Here is a 23,995-nt window from a genome sequence, read left to right as displayed (position 1 = left end):
CAGGACAGCAGGGAGCAGGACAGACTGCAACTCTCTTGATACTAGCACGATATTAATAATAATGAGTGACAGAAGCCTGAAAATCCCAGCAGTCTACAATGTAAGGCTGTGTCTTACCCATCCTCTGGATAGATGCTGTAGCTGTCTCAGTTTAATAATAGAGACAAAAATCCCCCAAGGCTGGTGGTGGCTGTCATTCGACTGGCACTCATATTTAAAAGGCCTCTTGGCCAGTGATTTTAAGTCTTGAATATATAGTATGAAACAGCTACTTACCAGTTAAAATGCTCTGAAACTTGCTGGCAAGGACTGTGTACTGAATATCAGACAAGAGCGTTTGCAGGCTTTGGTACTTGCATTGCTTTCTTAGATAATAAAGTAATTTGTGTTAGAAAATAATTTCCTTTATCCTAAATTATTCTCAGCACTCAAAGCTTTTTTAATCTTTGTGTAAATGGGAACACAAGACTTTATCATATGCTCAGGAGGGAGGTCATTAAATTGCAGTAAAAATTTGTGTTTCAAAATCAAAATCTACTCAATCCCCTAGAATGGAATTCACATCAGCTGATCTCTTCTTTAAAAGGGGGAAAAAAAAAAGAAGAAAGAAAAGTTTCCCTGGAGCAATCATTGATACAAACTCTTCTTATGAGAGGGAAAAGAGGTGTTTTGGAGATGAGGGTTTCTAATTCAGAGTTGTGCAAAACAGCCTTTTGTTCCCTAGCACAAAGCCTGCTAAGAATAGATGGATGCTCTTGCTTCAAATGAACTTGCTACTGTTTGTGTTTGAGTGACTATACTGTTTATCATCTTGCTATTCAAGGGAGCTCTCAGGCTGGACAGCTTTTTTGTTCTGTTTGTGATAAGTGTATTCCGGGGGTCCCACTTCTTGATTGGGGCTCTGACAATGGATCGTAGCAGTAGAAATGATAGCTTGCTTAATTCTGCGTATCTCCAAGCCTCTCTCCAGATATCTCTGCTGATGCAGACAGAAAATTAGTTTGAACCAAAGTTTTCTGTCTGGTAGATTTAGGCTATCACTCAGTGGCTCCCTTGGTTGAACTAGTTTTTCCTTGTATACCTAGTTAAATGTTTGTTGGGCTAAATAGCAAGGATTTGTGAAAGGTTCCTGTTGGAGGGAGTTTGGGATGTGAGGTCCCGGTCTTCCTCTGCAATGGGAATGTTTAATCCCTTTGTTGTTCTTAGGGGTTATGTGCACCCAGCCTCCCCTCATCTGTTCCGCAGGAGGAACCTCTCCTTTGGGTGCTCATTGGAAAAGGTGGCAATTGTGTCTGGGTGCATACACAAATAACAGTTTCTGAGTAAAAATGGGAGACCATAGCAGCATAATCCTTTTCCTTTAGACAGATATTTCCCAGGACAGCCATTCAGTTAAAAGCCTTGGAATCAATGAAATGTTGCTTTTCCATAAAAGCAGCATTTTACATCAACCCCTGCTTCCAACTCCAAAATCTACCCGTGAGTCTAGATGTCTCTTCTTGGATTGCTATGGGGCACATTCAGAAGCAGGTCACCTGCAATTGTCTGCTTCACTTGAGGTATCTGTCCAGCTACATTAAATGACTTAACCAGTTTGTGTTTTGGTATTTCATGGATGATTGTAGATTTAAAATATAAAAATTACCAGAATTGGAATAGGAAACTAATGAGGAGAGCTCCAAAGCTATAAATATAAGATGCTGATTGTCATAATTCACACTAACATCTTTACAACATAATTCGATTGATCTAGCAGTTAAAACAGCAGCCTCGAACAGGATGCTTTTGTGAATAAAATAATTTATCTCTGCAAATGCATTCACATAAATGTTTTAAAATGAAAGCCATGATAAATCTGTCTAGAGCCTACACATGGTAGAGCTGCCAAACCTGCCACCTGTTAAAGATTTTAATGAACTGTTCTTGATTGAACAGACAAAGTCAAATCAATGCTGTCACTTGACTTTGCTGAGACTTACCTTATCTCAGGCATACTGAGATATCATTTAGCAAATGCTTCGAAGTGGCGCAACTCTGGGGTTTTAATTAGAATTGCAGCAAACTGGTGAAGAAGGCCATTAAATCTTAAATGTGGCTTTCATGCAGCTCAGCCGTGAGGATGGGCCTTTTGTTCAAAGCCACAGGGACCCAGTGTTTTGTCAGGAGCCCACGGATACCCAAGCTCATGTGGTGCTAAGAGATTAATGGGAAATTAGTTCCTCTGGATTTTCTAAATGGAAAATTATATGTTTCTCAGAGTAAACCAGAAAATGTACCACTGTGTTATACTTCTGTGTGTGGGAGAGAGAAAGCCTTTGACTGTATTATGCCCCGTTAAGACAGGACTCAGTGGAGGATTTTTGCAGCAGTGGGAGAAGGGTTAGCTCACGTCTCCTTTCTGTAGCCTGTTTTTGGAGGGGAATTAGGAGATGTGGAATACTGAATTTGAAACATCTGCATAAGGACAAACGCCATCCTCTGAGAGTCTGAAGAAAAGTTATGTGCTGGTTTTCTACCACTGATGAGTTCAGTGTGTCACTTAAGGGCCTTAGATTGGCAATGATTTGGAAGATGACAACTTAGTAGGATCCTTTTTTCTGTGCTCTTCAATGAATCACCACTCTTGTTTTCCATCCAGGAGCATAGTAGATGCTTGTTATGTAGTTTCTTGATTGTCCTTCACTTACTGTGGGTGTGGAAAACATTTCTGGCTGAGTAAACAATGTTCAACTTCCAGTTAAGCTATGCAATGACCAGACTGAATCTCTCTGATGCTGTAGAAGTGATGTAGAAGGTAGAAAGGTGCTAGAAAAAAAAGTAAAAGCAGTAGGTAAGGAGGTAGAATAGCAAGGGAGAAAGCTATGAAGGAATTTGTGAGGCACACAGGCAAAGTAATGGGCATGATCAATAATAGCCATTTGTAGCAGCATAGCAGTTGTAAAATTAAAATCCTTAATAATAGCAAAAACCTCAGTAGTTACCTTAATTGTCTATTCTGACTTCAACAGGCTTTGAAGCAGCTTTGAGCCAGTGGCTCAAGTGTGAGATCAGAATTCAGGAGCTTTTCTGTTTTTCTCTTGGCTGAACTACATTTGTCCCATGAGACAAAGTAATGTAAGAGTTTTCAAAAGCAACTCTAAATTTGAGACACCCCCTCCCTTTTTCTTGCCATGTCCTAATCAGTACCTCGGTTTCCCATGATGATCCCCGCCTCCAGCTGTAGTCCTTATGCTCTGTAGCTGTGACCGTGCCAGAAAATGGGGACATTTCTGGTTAGGCTCCAAAGTAAACATTTTTACTTGCAGATTGGTGGACTAACACATTTGGCATCTTTGCCCCCTGTTTTCACTTTGAAGACTATAAATGTGCAACAGAAATAAATGTGCATCTATAAATGCTTAAAACTTCAGGCGCTGTCTCTCTCAAAAAAACTCAGATTCCAGAGTGTTGACAACATATGACTGGTATGAACTATTCTTTCTTGTTAGTTGGAGGAAGGGTCCCTTTTCAAAATGAGCTCCAGGCAGGAAGCAGTCTGGTGGCCAGAGTATTAGTGTGTTTGCCAGAAAACGTGGAATTTTGTTTCTGTTCACCTGCTGTGTGAACTTTGTCTTAGTTTCTCCTCTTGCATAAATTGCAGTTCATCCATCACATTTACAAGGGATACTGCAGTCTCTCCTGCAGACCATGAAGACCTTCATGGTCATTTATATTTTGGTAATTTATTAAAATAGCAACATGGAATCTAAACTATTTATATTAACATGATGTGGAACAGAGCAGCTGCTACAGTACAGTTAATAATGTTGGCCTCCAGTCACCCTGAATCCATTTTTACCCTAGACTGTCTGGCACTCTGCAAGATAGCCCCTCAACAGGTCTGCAGAAAGCTTGTCATACTGTCTTATGGAAAAGCATATAAAAGATGGTTTGGTACTTAAATATGAAAACCCACAAAAAGCTGTAATAAACTTAGGCACAATCATTTATTCTTGCTGTACCTTAAAGGTATTTTACAACATTCTGTGTTATTAGAAGTGAGTTAAAATCCAAATTCATAGAATCATAAAATGGTTTGGATTGGAGGGGACCTTAAAGACCATCTAGTCCCAACCCCCCTGCCCTGGGCAGGGCCCCCTTCCCCCAGCCCAGGGTGCTCCCAGCCCCGTCCAACCTGGCCTTGAACCCTTCTAGGGAGGGGGCAGCCACAGCTGCTCTGGGCACCCTGGGCCAGCGCCTCACCACACTCACAGGGAAGAATTTCTTCCTTATATCTAATCTAAATCGATCCTATTTGAGTTTAAAACCGTTACCCCTCATCCTATCCATACACCCCCTGGTAAAGAGCCCCTCCCCACCTTTCCTGCACCCCCTTTAAGCCCTGGGAGGCCGCTCTAAGGTCTCCCCAGAGCCTTCTATTCTCCAGGCTGAACCCCCCAAATCTCTGAGCCTGGCCTCACAGGGGAGCTGCTCCAGACCGCCCCCCGATCATCTTTGTGGCCTCTGGACTCACTCCAATAGGTTCATGTCCTTCTGATGTTGGGGACCCCAGAGCTGGACCCAGCACTGCCAGGAGGGTCTCATGAGAGCAGAGTAGAGGGGCAGAACCACCCCCTTGGACCTGCTCTTGATGCAGCCCAGGACATGGTTGTCATTCTGGGCTGTGAGCGCACAGTGCTGGCTCATAGTCAGTCTTCTATCCATTAACACCCCCAAGTCCCTCTCTGCAGGGCTGCTCTCCATCCACTCCTCGCCCAGCCTGGGTTTGTGCTTGGGATTGCCCTGACCCACGGGCAGGACCTTGCGCTTGGCCTTGGTGAACTCCATGAGGTTTGCCCAGGCCCGCCTCTCCAGCCTGTCCAGGTCCCTCTGGGTGGCATCCCTGCCCTCCAGCGTGTTGACTGCACCACATAGCTTGGTGTCATTGGCAAACTTGCTGAGGGTGCATCCAATCCCACTGTCTGTGGCACCTACAAAGATGTTAAACAGCGCTAGTCCCAACACCGACCCCTGAGGAATGCCACTTGTCACTGCTCTCCACTTGGACTTCAAGCCATAGATCCCCAACTCTGAGTGTGACCATCCAGCCAATTCCTTATCCACCCAGTGGTCCACCCATCAAATCCATGTCTCTCCAATTTAGAAACAAGGATGTTGTGTGGGACACTGTAAAATGTTTTGCATGAGTCCAGGTAGGTGACATCAGTTGCTCTTCCCTTATCTACCAACGCTCTAACCCTGTTGTAGAAGGCCACCAAATTCATTGGGCATGATTTGCCCTTAGCAAACCATGTCGGCTGTCACCAATCACCTCATTTTCCATGTTCCCTGATGTAGATTCCAGGAGGATCCGCTCCATGATCTTGCTGGGCACAGAGGTGAGACTGACTAAGATTATGAAAGTCTTATTTATTTTCACTGAAGTAAATGCTATTTTGGGACAGCATAATCTTGAAAAATACTGGCTGTTTTTAAAAGACATCTTGAATTCAAAAGGTCAGTCTCCTGTGGTCCCTGGTAAGGTCCAGGAGTGTGTCCTTCGGGGGCCTTTTGGATACAGAGGGAACAGCTGTATAACTCTGTCAGGGCTTTGGATATGGTCTCTCATAGTGTCCTTACAGCCAAACTGCTGAGATAAAGGGTTGAAAAGTGGACTTTTTTTTCTCATGGTTACCTTTTGAGTGTAGCCCCTTCCAGCCTGTGTTAGCCTGTGACTCTGGGATTTTCATCATACACCTCATAAAGTCCTTCTGGAGCAGAAAACTGACATTCCTGTCCTGGCTGTCAAAGGGAGGTAAGTAGGAAAGGAAGGATATCCAAGGGTAAACAATAGGTCAGTTAAACTAGCACTGAGAGGATTTGTTTGTGATGATCCTTGAGTGGTTTTTGCATTATCCTGTTTTGATTTTTGTGACCTAGATCAGTTCATGGGCTTGCTGTAACTTCGAAAGAGCCCTGACTGCAGAGTGCAAGTTGAGGATTATGATGAAACCATGTGTACACAAAACCCTGTCACCTAAACCTGTGCAAGCAAAATTGCAAAACTGTGTAAGTGTTCTGCATAACTGAACTGGTCTGGAGGTTTGAGGCTGTTGTGATCCATTGGTACTTGACTTGACCTAAACAGTCTACCACTCAACCCTGCTTTGATCTTGTAATTATTTAAATTAGGGGGTATCTGGCACTTTTTCTTACATATCTAGTAGTTTAAGCATTGTCCTCAAAACCCACTTTGAACAATTGTATTCTGAGGAGACTTACATAAATGTAACAATTGTATTCTGAGGAGACTTACATAAATAAAATAACTTACTTTTTTGTACAGTGAAACCTGCAAGACCTATATTCCACAGAGCTCTTCCTTGCCTTCTTCCCGACACACAGGAAAACATTAAGGCAAATTCAGCTATAGCACTATGCAGTAATTGCCAGGTGAAAATAACAAAAGTTTGATTTATGTTGTCTCTCCAAAATTTCACCTAAAGTTGTGAAAGTACGTTTTAATTCATAGATATGTTTATGTAGGTATCTACTTATGTTTTATGTTTTGCCCAAGAGTCTAGTTTTCAGAACACCTTCACCTTGCCAAAAGCATCAGCTTTCTATGGCAAACTCAGTATGTTTATAAACCATGTCAGTGTTTTGTATGTTTGCATCCATTGAACAGTTCCATTCTCAAGGCAGCTTTTAATCAGCTGGAATTCTCTGCTTGATATTTAGGTTGTGTAATAAAAATACTTAAGGATTCCACTCAACACATTATTAATACTTTAATTAAGAAACAGCTAGATTTCATGAAAAAGGTATAAAAATATGGTTATCAAAATGTGTGATTCTAATTAGTTATAAAGATGAGAAACTGAGAAGTCCAGTTTTAAATTGGAAACAGTATCACAGAATGGAAGGAGCAGACTAATATGCTGAACTGAAAGTAAAACTTAGAAAAAAATTTCCTGTACACAAATTGTAACGCTTGAGGAGTAATTTGCAATCAGTGAATTAGAATTTTCCACTTGTGTTAATTGTTCAGATAGTACAGAAGACATGACCCCAGTCTCCCTGAGATAGGATCACTGCTGATTAATGTAATCTCTTAGACAAAGACCAACAGAGTTTCTTAAATTAGATGCCAGAAAACTGAATGAACTATTTAATTTGTGTCAGGGTGATATTTGTAGTGCAGTAGCACTTATAACCTGTGCTCATAAAACATTTACCATACAGACAAAATATAAACAATGTATAGATGTTAAAACAACAAGCGATATAGGCATGAAAAAAACTTTGCAAAATAAAGATAACCCTTGCCATTAAGCTCTAAAATTTTTCCATGTGAAACTCAATTATTTTTTTCTTCATTAAAAAACTGCAAGATAATAACTTATATAGGGCATGTGAACTCCACTGTATTATTCTTGCTATCCAAAAGTCAAGAAGAATAAATATTCTTATATTTAATTTTTAATTTAATATTTATTGGGATTCAGGAAGAAGAATAAATATTCTTCCTGAAGCAGGAAAGTGCAGGAAAAGAACTACTTCAGTGGAATTGTATTCCTGTTTCCATGTCGCTGTCTGTCACCTTTCTTTACTTATGCTGTAAAAAATTGCACTGTATGTGTAATTTATAGGAAATCTGCAGCAACTTCAGCCTTTACTACATGCTGACCTGGAAATAAATTGGCCTCAGGTGCGATGCTTGGCCATATATAGCTTTATTGGAAAAAAACTGTGTGTGTTGGGGTTGGAAAGGATTTTACTTTTTAAATTCAATGTGGAAATCATAAAACAAATGAAAAACAAAAACCAGACAAACTGATTTGAATCATCCCTTTTCTCAAGGCAAGAATGGTTTTATGTTAATCATTCTTGATAAATACTTATCTTTTCTGTATTTGAAGTGCTTCAGAGCTGAAGACTTCAGTCTTTCAAGGCTGTGCTCTCCAGGTCTTTACTGTTTCTTCTCATGTTCACACTGGAACTAGAGAACAAAAGTGGTTTTTGTATATTTAAAAATTATTTATCTGGTTTGATTTTTCAGTTTAAAAAGCCTGATTTTGTCCTTTTAGTAGGCTTTATAAGAGCAGAGCAGTATTAAGCTGTTGTAAGCAAGACTGTTATCATAAGCTAAGCCAATAAGAAATGCTGAAGAAAAGGGCAGGAGGAAGGATAATGATCTTAGATGAGACACTTTGAAAGTGGTAGGTTATTTCTGATGGTCAGAAGCAGTCTGACCTCCATTGGGGATTTACCTGACCATGGTTTTAGCCACTGCTGGTTTTCTGACTGTGATAGTGTGACTGTATTTAGGTGATAGTAAAAGGGGATTTCTTCTGGTGCTAAACCACAGTGACTGCAGGGTTCCCTGTGAACCTGCCTCAGATGCCTGAGTAAGCTCCCTCCCCTGCAAAGGCATCTCTGGCAGGGTTTGCTGGGATTTAGAAATGCTGAAATCTTAATTATTGATTTATTTTTATTATTATTTGTATGGTATTATTATTTTTCCTTTTATTCCTTGTTAATCATCTTCGGAAAACAACGGCAAGCCACTGTGTTGAAGTGTATAGTTATTTTGGAGCAAATTGCTTCAGCTCCTTTTGGCCCACCAACCAGCTTTGAGAAAGAGGTCTTGTGCAGTTTATTCTCTGATCACTTGTATTGTTTTTTTCCGCCTTCTCTGTGCTGGGTCTGTACCCACCTTCCAGAGCAGGGCCCCAGGCTGGGCCCAGTGTTCAGGCCGAGGCTGTTTCAGTTCAGAGGCAAACAGATGAGTTATTTGTTGCTCCATCTTCTGTGCTCTAAGATGATTTTTGCTCCTTTAAATGTTGCGGTATTTATCGCTTATATTCATCTGTTAACTATTGCAGCGGGTTAGTTCTTGACAATCTGCTCTGAAAGTCAGCCATAGTTATCCAGCTGTAATTTTTCCAAAAAGGATGTAGTGTTGTTAGTATTTCCACAGATTGTTAGACTCTTTTTCCCCTACATAAATCCTCCTGCAATGTGAAAGCGTAGTTCAGAATAAGACCCAGCAATGCACTTGATTACCATTAGCAGTTCTGGTAACTCTAAAAGTTTTGGTTTGTTTCAGTTTGGGTTTTTTTGGGGGGGTTGGTTTTTTTTGTTTTTTTTCCCCATCATGGACTAGATCCTAATCGTTTTCACCAGCTATGAGAATTAAACCAAATAGAGTGTATACATAATATCCACTTGACTACTGGAGGTAAGACAACTGTGTGCAGTGACCACTGGTTGCCCACCTTTTCAAAATAAGAAAAGAAACCAAGATGGAATTCAAAGTTCAGTTTTAGGGTCTTTTTTTCTCCCTCTGAATCTCATCTTGAAAAATGCTTAGTTCAGTATTTAATGGCTGACTTGATTTAATCTGCTCAATCATATGTGCTACATTCTCTCACAGTGTTGCTGTATCTGTTAAGACTGTTACTGGAGAGCTCTGTATATACATGAGAGTCCATACTTGACATTTTCTCCTGCCAAATATCATCCTTTTGGGAAATAATTGCATTGTTTTGGCCTAGATGTTCTCAGGACTAGAAGTCAGTAAATTTCCTTTGCAAATAGATCTGTAAAGCAAGACTTAGTCATCTGTATTCTGGTGCTTTGTGCTTTATTGGCTTTTTACTTTGGGAAAACAGTTTTATCTAATAATACCCTAAATGTCTTACTGACCAGAGCTACTGAAAGTAAGATTTTTTCATAGCTGCCTTTTTCTTCTATAGTAACTCCGTAATGCCCAATCCCATTGTTGTTTATTGATCAAAATTTAATGATTGTTATGAAGCCTAATTTTATCAGAAATTCCATGCGTGCATGTATTAATGAGTATTCATGAATCCTTAAACTCAGTGTAGTCTCTGAATTTATTTATACGTCTACTTTTTCTTTGCCTTCAGAAAACACCAAGAGGTCCTTTCTGTAATCAACATGGCAATTGCAGTGCGGGTTCCCCAGGAAAACACCTTATATTGTAGAGCTCCCTCAATGTTTCTCGGCTGCTGGACCCTGTGACCTGTCCTGTTCTGTTAACTGAGAACAGTCCCGTCATACCTGTCTCCCCTCTCCCAAATCACAGTCCTTATCACTCCTTCTGGAAGTGCTTGTGTTGGAGCAGATGCATGCCATGCCTTCATGCCCAAGGTATCTCTCAAGAGCGCTACTCATGAATTGGCTCACCCCCTGTACCTGTCTTCCCAGCTGCTTATACCCCCGCTATGACAAACCTGGGAACAAAAACCAAAATCTCTGCAGGAAGACCAGTGTTTCTCACAGAAGCTGGCGACATATAATTGAATAAGCTCATCCACTAGGGAGAAGCCAGGAGATGATGGATAAAATAGGGGTGTTAAAGCTTCTCTAGATGCCACAGAAAATCTGCTTTAGGAAGGAAAGCTGCTTTGTACTAACTCAAGATCTGTCTGAAGCTGTTTAAAATAGCAGGCAGAATTTAAAGCAGGGAAGAGAGCATGTTAAATTTTACTTTCAGCTGCAAGGTAGAGGTTGGTGTTGGGGAACAGATTCAGAAAGAGGAGAAGTTTTTAATAATTTCAGACATTGTCAGGAAATGGTCACTCTTCTCTCTTGACCTTACTAGAGAAATGAAAACTGTAGGCATGCAATATGCCTGTATGTAGCCTCTGGTTTTAGGCAAACTGAATTTTTTTAGTGGTGTAATAGCTTATCTTGTTATGAGCTTTCTTCCTCTTGTGGAACAAAAAAGGAGTTTTTTCTAGTGACTACTCAAGCCAAGATTGCTTCATTCTTGAGGAAAGAAGTTTCTCTCAAGCAGAGAGAGGCACTCAACCATTAAGTGAAATGTATGGCACAAGAGAAAGACAGAAAAATACGTAAAGAAACTGTAACCGCATCCTAATAAAATTGCCAACTCTTATGTCAGAACAAATGTTTTGGTGCTGATTGCCAAGCAAATAGTACATGTGGTATTCATCCACCACAGAGGTCAATTTACTTCTTGTCTGGAAAATTAAGCTGTGAGGTAGGTTTGAATCTTTCTTTAGGTAGTGGAAAAGTCTCCTTTAAACTCTTGTTTGCGGAATTTCTGAGGACGACATGACAATTCTCGTTCTTCAACAGAAACAAACTAGAGTAATGTGTTAGAGTAGTGGGATGAGAAAATGTCAAATGCAATGGAATTTATGCCAGGAAAATGTATGCTGTGTTGACTGAATTTTATCCAGACAACCCTATTTCTTTTTGTAATTTCTGTGTCCTCCTCTGTCTTCATTCCTAGCTTGTTACATACCCCCTAAAATCTGAATAGTTCACCCCCCTGCCCTGATGCCTCAAATATGGTAGCACCTGTTCTATCCCTGTGCATACTACAAAACTGTAAATGTCTGCAATAACTGCAAGACAAAGACTGCGTTGCCTCCTGCGGTAATTGTACTTCTTCCACAACTTTAGTTGCTTAAGTGGTATAAAAATCCACTCCAATAATACAAAAATTTAAAAATCTCATTCTCTTGTAGTAAAAAAAGATACAAGAGATCATCTGATTCCTTCATTCTCTTATAATTACAGCTTGTATTAACTTTTTTATTGTTGTCCTACTACAGTAATGTGCTAGAAAATCTGACATTACGTATATATAACAGTGGCAATTCAGTAAAATCAGTAAAACTTGTTTTCTTTATGTAGTGTTTACTAATAGGATTTTAAACCCCTAATGTACACGGGGGATAAGAGATCTTTGGACAAAAATGCTTCCTGTGTAAGTTGAAGAACAGCAGTTATGTAGCTTCACAATATCACCGGAGATTAGTAGTCAGAGCACTTACACCACTTGGGTCACCGTTACAACCTTTTAGGCCTGCTCATGGTAACTACCCATCTCTGTAGATTTGTTGCTAAGTAATCACACCAAATTACTTGATAGTTTATAACTGTAGGACAGCAATGGGAACGACTGAAATGTTTTGACATCTGCCATTGTTACTTAACTGGATAGAGAGGCAAATAAATTTGAAACAAAGAGCTGATGGCGGATGGTGCCATTTTTTTTTTTTTTTTTTTTCCCTCTCTGAGAGTAAGGCTCTAAATGCAAGTTTGCTTTCATGATAGGCCGTAACAGCGAACACCAGAGCTGCACAAAGGTGAGAGCAAAGCAGAGGTGCTGCACGGGACCAAGCGAGCCCAGCCACGCCAGCCAGCGTCACGCTGTGCTGCAGGGCCGAGCACGCTCGGGATCTGCTGCTGGGCTTAGCCCAGCTGGAGGCAGCTGAGCCAATTCTCTGTCTCTGCCCTGGGGTTTGGAGCCCACTGTTTAACTCACCCAGGTCTCCATTTGAAATACAGCTATCTCTGCGTAGGTAGTTAAATGAAAAGGCTGGCTTTCAGACTTGCTGTGCCCTTTTGCAGCAGATGATTTTACTGAGGTCTTGGAAATACACTGTAATGGTGGAAATCAAGTCGGATTTTTAAGAGGTTACTGCAATCAAACTGCGCTTTTAGCGAGCACAGTGCACGTTTCATTATTGACCTCAGTATAAGTGGATTTCTGCCTGTGCTATAAATTTTCCTCCTCACCTCATGTCTGTAGGTTCCTGACAGCACAAAGGGCTCACTTGTTCTTGAGATGATCTATTTTTGTGATACTTTAAAGGCAAAAACAGTAGTTAGGTGAGGAATGATGATTTATAGTTAACTGATATCAACATAGGTATTCACTTTATCCTTCTTTGCTACGCATCACTTGTTTATGAATTCACAGTACATGTACACATCTGCATGTACATGTAGAAATATACATGTATGTATATATGTGCACGTGCATATCTAACAGGTATGTTATTTAATCTGGGTTGATTAACAGGCTTTACTGTGAAGTACAGTGGATGCCTTTCAGGCTGTGACCTTATAAATACGAGCAGTGTTGAGGGTATTACCCACTAAATGTAGTATTTTTCAGTTTGAGATGCCATCTGAGTTGAAACGCACAGTTGTTCTTAAGTCTGACACTCAAGACTTTCCAGAAATGGCAACAGTGACAAAAGAAGCCACACAGCAGCACTGTGTTGTGCACAGCTGTGAGTCATGTAACAGACACATGTACCCAAAGATCCATTCTGCCTCTGAATTCTCCCCATCAAGCTGCCTCCATCCTGGCTGATGACCTTCCTGCCTCTCAGAGCTGGTTCTTCTTTACCCCTTCCTCTCTCTTTCAGAGCAAACCTTTTCTAAGAGCTGTGGAGATGTTTAGTCTGGTACCACCTAGGGAGGGAAAGGGTTTAGCATGGGGAGTAGCGATTGATTGTGGGCTGCAGACCTTGCTAGCACTATTTCTGATGACTTTGTTCTGTTTTTTTGCTCTTTTTTTTTTTTTTTTTTTTTTTTTTTTTTTCCCTGAGGGACACAGTCGAGATGGTAAGTCTACTTCAGAAAATGAAGTCTAAACAAGGCTGGGTAAAGTGTACCTAGGGAAGAGTAATGGAAAAGAAAGAGGGGCACTGAGTTGCTTCACTGTGACAGTGTTACACAGAGTGTGCAAAACAGAAATACCATCTGTCAGCTGGTTGTCGTGAAGCACGTGTCTGGTGGCCATCCTGTCTGCTTTTCCATGCTTCCTCACGAACCTCATCTGCTGAATGGCGCTGGAAATGCTGAAGTTTGCAGGGATTAAACATCTCTTTGATCAAGACCATAATGCTGTGACTCTAATCCAAAGTCATTCTTGCTGCACTGCAGTATTTTATCAGGCACTTTGTTCACTGAGTAGTAATCTTCTTCAGTTAAAGGCTTCGTATATGCAGATTTTTAATATTAACAAAAATGTTGTTTTTCTGCTGTTTAGGTGATCTTTAGTCTGAAGCAACAACATACTGTAGTAAAAGCCATGTGTGTGAGAAGCTCCTTCGCAAGTGAGCTTGATACTTGGTTAGGGAAAAGGCCAGTGCTTCTTGAGCAACCTAAACTTGTCTTGCATCCTGTGAGTCACCCTCAGTGCTCATCTAGAGAAGCAGAACTGCCCTGGTAAGGACAGAAATGTTGAAAATTGAAAAACAACTCACGTTTACTGCAGCAGGACCTCTGCAAAACATTGCTGACCGGGTGGAGGCACAGCCTGTGAGCAGAATGGCAACAGGATCAGGGCGGGACTTGGGTCAAGGCCACATTTTTCTCCCACTCCTCTTTTTTTAAATATTTCTATAGACTGTATGTTTGATTACCTACAGGCACCATGTGTTTTTTCTCTCCTTTTTTGAAACCAGAATTTTAATCTGGTCCAATCTGTAGTCTTGTGTTGAGATTTTTTTTAAACAATTTTGAATGATTTGTAGAGGTTCATATGAAGCAATGTGAAGTTTTCTAATTATGGAACATTTACATGCACTGATACCCAGGTCAAAACATGTATTTCCTCTGGAAATCACCTTCATCTTTAATGTGCAAATTACTATCTTGTTAGGTATCTAAGACTATATAGTTGGTTTTCTTGTTTTTCCCCCTGGCATTGGATACTCAGGGGGAAAAACTGCTTTCACTTGTTGAACCTTTGCAACTTTCTGATAGTCCATACTTTTTGGATTGTCCAAGCTGTAAGGATGGGCCAGATGTTGCACCTTAAGGACTCAGAAAGACAACTGTCCAAGAAGACCAACAGTGACGTGGGGACTGGGGTCCCCGTGCTCATATCAAATACCCGGCAGCCAGGGCTGTGCCCCATGAAGGGCTGCAGGGGTTTTGCCACGGTGCAGATGTGTTCCCTGAGAGCTGGCGTGCTCGAGTGAAGCACACTGCCAGCTGCTGAGCAACTGAGCAAGGGGACACTCGGCACAGCCTTGGTACAGTTATGTAGATAGCTACAGAGCTTACTGAAGGGGAAGTCTTGCCATATGGTGAAGGCAGACAGACGGGTGTGAAAGCAGACAGAATGGGAAGTGAAAGAGCTGCAATCACTCTCTCAGGCTTTCCCCCCTGATCTGGAGCATCCAGGTGCACGTTGTACAAACAAAACTATTTTCTTATATAAAAAAAAAAAGCCAATAAAACCCAACCAAAACCGCATATGTGTATATTTTTAAGTATTTCATATGCATTGATATTTCCAATAATAGCTCTGAATATAGTAACGTAAAATTATCATTTGAGGACATGTTTTCTTTTTAAACCACAGCAATATTCTCTATGGTGTTGCTGTCTGGATTCCCTTCATGTTACCTTAGCTGTCATGTGTGGCTTCAGGCTTCACATTTAGGTAGATGAAATAGGTTTCATCTATGAAATAACAGCACTAAAGTTATAAATATTATGACTGTTTTATTCTTATGTTCTCAAAAATCTGTCATTAAGACAGCTCACTGTAAAGTAAATATTAACAGGGTTTTACATCAAGGAATCGGAAAGCATCACATCGTAATGAGACTGCAGCATGTCAATTGCTAATGAGTTGACGGCAAAGTTGAATTCAGTTTTCATTTACTGTCTTGTAAATTGATTTTAGTTTACAGTGCTATAGGCTGGGTCTCCTTAATTTTGTATTTTTGTTTAACTGAATAACAAGATGTATAATTAGCTTAAATATGTTGTATGCATTCACTGACACAAGCTCCCAAGCTAGTGAAATTTACTCCAGCATTAAGACTCATCGTGTGTGCTGGGTGGTGCTCAAGGTAAAAGTTAGAGTGAGAAAGAAAATTATACCAGTCTTGGTCTATTACATGTGACATAAAATACATTTAGTTAAAAATGTTTTTTAGAGATCCTTACTCCTAGTCTCCCATAATTCTCAGAAAAATTTATTCCTTATATTTGCTCTTTTTTCTTCCAGTTGTTACTGGGGAGAAGCTGAACTGTTTTGTGACATATATTTTCCTGTTCATATAATCTTTTTTGATTATGATACTATTCTTGTCTAATAAGGTATTTCACAGGGAGTGTGACAACTATTATCAGTTGCTGCTTGTAGCAAGAATGAAGGAAAATAGCTGCTAGTAGAGCTATTGGACCAAGGCACTTAATGCTTATAATATATGTTTATATGCAGTGTGTGGGGAAAGCTGCCCACAACTGCTAATGTTTGCTGTTAATACCACTTCAGCAGAACACCATTCTGTTTCATCTGTTTTCAGTTAAAAGGATTATAGTGTTTAATGGAAGTGATTTAGTGTGATCTGATGAAATACCTGTGCACCCTGCCTTTGGCTTCCTGTGACACGCTGTGCAGACAAGTCCATATGGAGCTCAGTCTCCACATCGTCTGGTACAAATACTGATTTAATGAAACATTTGTTACCTGTTTCTTTAGGTGGCTTTTTCCTGTTGATTTGTAAGGTCTCCTTTGTGAGAAGACTATAGCATTCTGCTTGTCTTGCCTTGCCAATAATTGTAAATGCTTCTGCACTTAATGAAGGTTACAGACCATAGCAACGAACACTCGGTATCGGAATTTACTTTTTTTCCTGTACAGGGATATCTCTACTGCTGGTTACATGAGGGGTCTGACGGATACTTAGAAGCAGTGTTTGGTGTTCCATGTTGGACCCAGTGATCCTTACGGGGCACTTCCAACTTGAGATACTCTGTGTTTAAGCTGTGTAATTTATATTAGTTGTTTACTTTGGAGATAGGGGCCCTGTTGTGCAGTAATTGGAGAATATTGGTAAGTAGATATTATGTCCCATTAACAGTAGAGGAGAGCTTGTACTTAATACAGTTCCTAGGATGCCACTCTGAAAATTTACCCCTGGACAGCCATCCCAGCATAATCTCATTAAGGACTGCCTGCTAAAAGAGGAAGAAATGATACTAGGAGGAGCTGTAATATCTGAAAATGAAAAAGAGCTCTCAGAGGAAAGGGGCGGTCTATCCAACTCATGTGACAGCAAGGCAAAGAGGGAGGGGATGAGGAAAAAAAAAGTTATGTCTCCACTGCAGCCCCAGAAATGTTTTGAGGGTTGCAGGCATTGTTTTTGGTAACCATTGTTACCAAATATGCACAGCTAAAATTCCCCATCTGCCCTCTCAAGGTAGTAAAATTGTGACAAAGGGATTCAGTGCCTGTCACAGATTATCCGACATCTGTCTGCCTGTAGCAAATGTATCTTGGAACAGGACCCTTGCTGTGCCTGCAGTGGCTCTGTGGTGTGCTGGTCTGCTGGTGCTGCCAGTGGGTAGAAGCGGGATGTTTTTTCTGTACTGCTTCCCTGGGATGGTACAGTGAAAGGGAACAGAGCAGGAACTGGGGATGCGACCCACAAACTGAAGTTGCTCTTCTGCCCATGTATCTTTTGGCTTTAGACAAGAAGCCTAGCTGGTAAATTCATCTGCCTCACACATGCAACTTCACAGCTTTTCACCAACAGGGTCAAACTATCCCTTTCTTTTACTGTTGAATTTTCCCTGCAGCACAGTGGAATTAGTACATGTGATTAGTACAAAAATCTGCATGGTATCAAAAACCCAAGAAATGAAAAAAAACCCTAACACTGTTATTGAATGCCTCAATTAATTAAAAGGATCTATGATGTTCGCTTTTGGGATAATCCCTCCTCAGTCTTCACTTTGTAAGTCAGCTGCCTAGGCACAACACCATAAATTCATGTATACTGCAGTCCAAAAAGAAAAAATGTTAGTCTATCAGAAGCATGGTAGCAGTTTTAATCCCAAGTTTGTTGTTATTTTTTTTTCTTTAGGGTATCATCTTTCTGCCTGGCAACAGAGTAATTGAGCATCCCTGCAATGAAGAAAGTCCAGGAAAGTTCCTTTTTGAAGTTGTTCCAGGTAAGATATTCTATGCCACGTAGAAAAGTCTTTGCAGTTTTGTTCTCAGTGACAAATGGCCATGTCTTTTCTGCCAGAACAGAAGCTGAAGGTGACTAATGATTCAATCAAAGGGAAAAAAAATTGGTTAATTTGTTAATACTTTCATTCATATTTTTCTCATTCACCTCCAGGCAGCATAGGAAAAGAACGTGTTTTTTTTTTTTTTGTCAATGTAAAGCATGTTTGTTCACAGCAAGGGGCTGCACCACTGAGTGACATAGTGATAGTACGGGTGCATTGGGTAATTATTTTAGATTACACTGGATGCTCTGAAGTAACGTGTCCTCTGGTAACAAAGGAATCCGTAACTTAGCATCAACAGCTTATCAGTATAGCACGTGGGCTTGATGACATTGGTACCATCACTTAGGAATGCTCCCTGATCACTGGTGGTGGATAAACAGATTGTAACAACAGCAAGCATTGCTACTTTGAAACCCTAAACTTGTTTTTAGCTGTGTTTTTTTGATTGGGTGTGGATTTTTTTCCTGGGGGTAGATTTGTCTAAAGAATATTACCCTGTCAATGGAGCAGTACTCCTGACTGCGTGTATTGATGAAATGATTTGCTAGCCTCCTCCTTGCCACCTTGGACTTTTGGAGGGCAGACTTTGGCCTGTTTAGGGCCTGGTCGACAGAGCCCCTTGGGAGGCAGTCGTGAAGGGCAAAGGAGTCAGGAAGGCTGGGCATTCTTCAGGCAGGAAATCTAAAAGGCCCAGGATCTGCCTGTCCCCATGTGCTGAAAAACAAGCCAGAGGGCAAAAAAACTGGCCTGGCTGAACAGATAGCTTTGGCTGGAGCTCTGGAAAAAACAGAGAATTTATGATCTTTGGAAGAAGGGGTAGGCAAATCAGAAGGGCTACAAGGATGTTGTGAGGTTATGCAGGGAGAAAATTAGAAGGGCCAAAGTCCAACTAGAACTTAATTTCACCAATGCTGTAAAAGACAATAAAAAATGTTTCTGTAAATACATCAGCAACAAAAGGAGGGCTAAGGAGAATCTCCGTCCTTTATTGGATGCTAGGGGAAACATAGTGACAGTGGATGAGGAAAAGGCTGAGGTACTTAATGCTTTCTTTGCTTTTAATACTAAGACAAATTGTTCTTGGGGTACCCAGCCCATTAAGCTGGAAGTCAGGGCTGGGGAGCAGGATGAAGCCCTCATTATCCAAGTGGAAATGGTCAGCAAATTGCTGCACCACTTAGATACACACAAGTCAATGGGGCCAGATGGGATCCATCCAAGAGTACTGCGGGAGCTGGTGGAAGTGCTCACCTAGCCAATTTCCATCATTTATCAGTAGTCTCGGCTAACTGGGGAAGTCCCCGTTAACTGGAGATTAGAAAATGTGACACCCATCTACAAGAAGGGCCAGAAGGAACATCTGGGGAACTCCAGGTCTGTCACTCTGACCTCAGTGCTGGGGAAGGTTATGGAGCATATCACCTTGAGTGCCATCACACAGCATGTACGGGACAACCAGGTGATCCGGCCCAGTCAGGAGGGGTTTATGAAAGGCAGGTCCTGCTTGACTAACCTGATCTCCTTCTATGACAAGGTGACCCACTTAGTGCATGAGCGAAAGGCTGCGGATGTTGTTTCACTGGACTTTCGTAAAGCCTTTGACACTGCTTCCCACAGCATTCTCCTGAAGAAACTGGCTGCTCATGGCTTGGACAGGTGTATTCTTCACTGGGTAAAAAACTGGCTGGATGGCTGGGTCCAAAGAACTGTAAATACGGATCAACAAGGCTTAGTGCCAGGTCCTGCACTTGGGTCACAACCCCTTGCAACATTGCAAGCTTGGGGAAGAGTGGCTGGAAAGCTGCTTGGTGGGAAAGGACCAGGAGGTGTTGGTTGACAGCCAGCTGGATATGAACTGGCTATGTGCCCAGGTAGCTAAGAAGTGCAATAGCATCCTGGCTTCTATCAGAAAATAGTGTGGCCAGCAGGACTAGGGAAGTGGTTGTCCCCCTGTACTCAGCACTGGTGAGGCCGCACCTTGAATACTGTGTTCAGTTTTGATCCCCTCGCTACAAGAAGGACATTGAGGTGCTAGAGCATGCCCAAAGAAGAGCAACGAAGATGGTGAAGGGTCTAGAGGACATGTCCTACGAGGAGAAGCCGAGGGAACTGGGGTGATTTAACCTGGAGAAAAGGGGGCTGAGGGGAGACCTTACTGGTCCCTGTAACTATCTGAGAGGAGATTGTAGCCAGGTGGGTGTTGGTCTCTTCTCCTAAGTAACAAGCGATAGGATAAGAGGAAATGGCCTCAGGTTGTGCCAGGTGAGGTTTAGATTGGGTATTAGGAAACATTTCTTCAACAAAAGTGTTGTCAAGCACTGGAAGAGGCTGCCCAGGGAAGGGGTTGAGTCACCATCCCTGGAGGTATTTAAAAGACATATAGACATAGCGCTTAGGGACATGGGTTAGTGGTGGTCTTGGCAGTGTTAGGTTAATGGTTGAACTCGATGTTAAGAGTTCTTTCCAACCTAAATGATTCTATGTTTCAACATCCAGTTAGCCCACTGTTTTTATTCAATATATTCTGTTAATCCCCATCTTACTTTTCAATTTACTTTCCCATTATTGCTATTTAGAAGATAAATGGAGGATAATGTGTACCGAAACTCACCTCCATGTTCTTACTCTTAAACCATCTCAGTGTTAAGGCAGAAATGTAGTTGTCTTGGCTAATGCACAGAGATTTTGATATGTTGAAGTGTAACAAATATGAAGTAGATTTCCAAACTGAGGAGGCTGATCACTCATTGGAATTTGCAGATGCAGCTTAACACATGGCAGCTTTATTTTTCCATTTATACATGGCAAAGAATTTGATTATGAAAATGATGTGCAGTAAGGGGTTAGTATGCAAAGAATGCACGCATAGTGTAGGTGAAGTTTGCCTAACACTCACCTCCGCTTGAATCAATCACATTTTAAAAAGTTTCTCGCTATGGTCTGTATCTTTTTCATGTGTTCAGAATATTGAAAGAAACCTGTTATTAACATTGCAGTTCTGGGGTTGACTAAAATCTTGTTTCCACTGAAAATTAAGAAAGTTCTTTTCAATTGAGAAAGTGCTGATTTTATTTTGTTTGGGTTTTGTGTGTGTTGTTTTGTTGGTTTTGGTTTTTTTTTTGTGATTTTTTTTTTTTTTTTTTTTTTTTTTTCCCCAGAACTTACAGAATGCTTTCTGACCCAAAATTTCCAGGCAAAATGGGATTTCTTACCAATCATGTCATAAATTAAGCCTGTATTTCTTCTGGATGTTGTAGATGGAAAAGAGAGAAGCTGAGCTCCTGTAGTTGTAGCTGTTATTGCAGTAGGATCTGTGCCCTATCTCAGCAGGTAGGGAAGGGGATAAGATGAGCAGACAGAACTGGGCTGACACTGATTTCAGTGATGATGCTCGCTTCTCTTGATAGATATGACCATAAGATAAGCAGCTTTAGTTCCTGCTGTAGGTTAAACTAGAAGGTGCTGCTGAGGACGCGCACAAAACTGGGGTGTTGCCATCTCAAAATGGCTGCAATGCCCTCTTTGCTGTCACGTTACAGGTGAAGACATCTATATAGAGGATTTTGCTGAAGCTGGTGCTCTAGATGTCATGATTCACATGATACCTTAATCTGTCTGATAATGCTCACCCTGGGTGTGCTTACCATGCCTCTGGTCTATGTGAATTTGGCATCGAGTGTGGAATATTTAACTGTAGGCCTGAGACGTGTGTGAGGTGAAGGCATAAAAACCTTCCTGTGTGACCATGCAGGCAGCTGCGTGGCACCAGAGGGTCACTTCCCCCATGGGACCTGCCACAGCTGAGCTACGGTAAGCTCCCTCGGGCACAGCTTGTAATCTTCCCTAACAGGAGGAAATCTGGCTGATAGCAGAATAGTGTGATATCATAGGAAATGATAATGGAATAAGGCTTGAACAGTCAAACATTTACATTTTGAAGGCAGGCGCTTCTGTCCGTGTTCAAGCACCTTCATCAGGGATCACTCATTTTCTGTGTATGATGCTATCCCAAATACCACTTGATGCCTCTGGGATATGTACAGCACATTTGGAAATCAGGCCGTAATTTGCTGCCGAGTGTGAATGCTTTTACCACAGTACCTGGCTATTGCGTGAATTGTAGAAAGCCTCCAGAAAATGCAATGTTTCACCCTGGCTTTGCGTTGCCAGTACACTGTTAGGTCTCAACCACCACCTGTGTTGCTTCTGCTCCCATAATTTGACTGTTTGTTGCTGGTTTTCAAAGTGTCAGCACCTCTCAATTGATTTTCTTCCAGCCCAAGCCCTTCCCTGCCAAGCCTCAGCCCAGGTTCATCCTTCATGCCCAAGTTAAAAAGCCTTGGGCAGCATAGCTAACAAGGGGAGTGCCAGCTGCTGAACTGATGGGCAATGCTGATGGGAGAGCACAGTTGCTCGTGATTTCCCAAAATATTTGTTTTGCCAACTTTCTATGCAGTCAAGGTAAAAAGTAATTTGCAATTAGTTTTTGGGCTGCCTTCAATACTTATCTGGAGCCCTCCTGAGAGGCTTGGTTTGGTTTGGTTTGGTTGCTTGTTTTTAATTCTGAGTATGGGGTTTTGAATGTGTTTAGGATAGCACCAGCATATTTATTTCCCCCCCACCCCCAACTTGCTAACAAGCATGTAGCTGTAGTGACTTCATAATGGAGCAATTTTCCTGGTGAGATGTTTTGCTAAGGATTCATGACAAAAAATAAATTTTTGGGAAATCAGATGGGACATTTCGTGCCACAGAACTGGTCTTTGAGGGGATGAAATTAAAACTGAGATCCAGACTGACTGTGGAGGCATCTCAGTTCCTGTAGAAGTGTTGTCATCTGTATGTCAAGTAAAGATGAAGTAAGCTTTGCCACCGTCGTTGTGTCACTGTTGCTTCTCAAGGCAAGTATTGTCTGACTTTTGTAATGGAGCTGTTTGTCATCTGTATTCTCTTAATGACTCAATATAAAAGTCAGTTTTATAGGCTGACAGCAACAAAATTGAGCTCACTGAGTGTAATAGAGAAAAATATATTGTGGCCAAGGTTCTGTTTAGCCTTTGTTAGCTTTCATATGAGAAAACAGCTACACAGCAACAGGATCTATTTGCAGGGTTGTTGTTTTTGGTTTTTTTTTTTTTTTTTTTTTGTCAGCCCAAATTAACGTTGTGTTAAATGTATGGTGCTGAAGCTCACACTGCTCTTGGATTCCATTTTCTCTGTATTAAAAGTTGAAGTAATTATAGTTATAATCCCAAAGACAATAATGACAAGTCCTCTTTTTGTCTATCATGTCTGTGGGCGGCCTGAAAACTTGTGTGTTTATTGGTAATACATGCAAATTATTTTGGGAATGTACGTGGGAGTAGGTTTGTACTATGAAACTAATTCTCTGTACACAGGCATCTCTGAAGATGAATGAAAGAAATGTGTGTGGAGACAAGTATCTTGCAGTTTTGATCCTGTAATTAAAATACAGATGCCTTTAATTAGCATTTTGAAAACATTCTGTTCATTCCTTAAGTCATGATTTAAAATGGTTCCTTTTTTTTCTTTTGCTCTGCTGATGAAGTTAATTTACAGGAGTGAAACTGCTGTACAGCATGACGCCCATGCCATGCTTCTGTGCAGGAGTTTTCTGTACCAGAGTCAGTGTGACCATGAGGTGATTAGCGATGTCTGTGGTTGTTAACAGCTTCTCTTGTACATGGAGGAATGTTTCATACTCAACAGAAACCAGAAGAGAGTTTAAATAAATAGCTTTTTAATGGGGAATATACACATATAGCAAAGTTGTGTGATTAGGTTTGTTCAAGTTATTGTGTTTTATTTGCTGATTGTTCCTACTTTTATTTAAAAGATAAAATCTCATTCTATGTATTTGTTCCTTTCTAAAGGAAATCTGAGGTTTTTATCTTGGTATGCAGGTGCAGTAGGGGAAGGTGTTTGCATTCACACAACTGAATCGGGTGACGTAGCTGTGCTTTAATGAATTAGGTGTGACCCGTAGGTACAGAGGTATAGACCAGAGGCACGTGAAAGTACCACAGTTTGCATGTGTGGTGGTTTGCAGACTGGGGACTTGGTTCCTGCTTGAGTTCAGTTGCTGCACCCCATTTGCACCAGGAGGAGCTGAGCACGGAGATGTGGGAAGCTCAGGCTTGTCCACTGTTTT

General features: G+C 41.2%; 1 protein-coding gene across 5 annotated transcripts in view; it reads left to right on the top strand.

The window, feature by feature from the left end:
- The window catches only part of ARHGAP24 (Rho GTPase activating protein 24), a 225,847-nt gene that overhangs the window by 64,592 nt on the left and 137,260 nt on the right, over nt 1-23,995 (top strand). For all 5 annotated transcript variants that reach the window (XM_032997916.2, XM_032997914.2, XM_032997915.2 and 2 more), the window contains exon 3: nt 17,670-17,757. In XM_032997916.2, the coding sequence (XP_032853807.1) occupies nt 17,670-17,757 (88 nt within the window). The remainder of the gene's footprint in view (nt 1-17,669; nt 17,758-23,995) is intronic.

Source organism: Tyto alba, unplaced genomic scaffold, assembly GCF_018691265.1.
Source record: "Tyto alba isolate M040663 unplaced genomic scaffold, T.alba_DEE_v4.0 Super-Scaffold_23, whole genome shotgun sequence".
NCBI lineage: Eukaryota > Metazoa > Chordata > Aves > Strigiformes > Tytonidae > Tyto > Tyto alba.
This window is presented reverse-complemented; position numbering and strand designations above follow the sequence as displayed.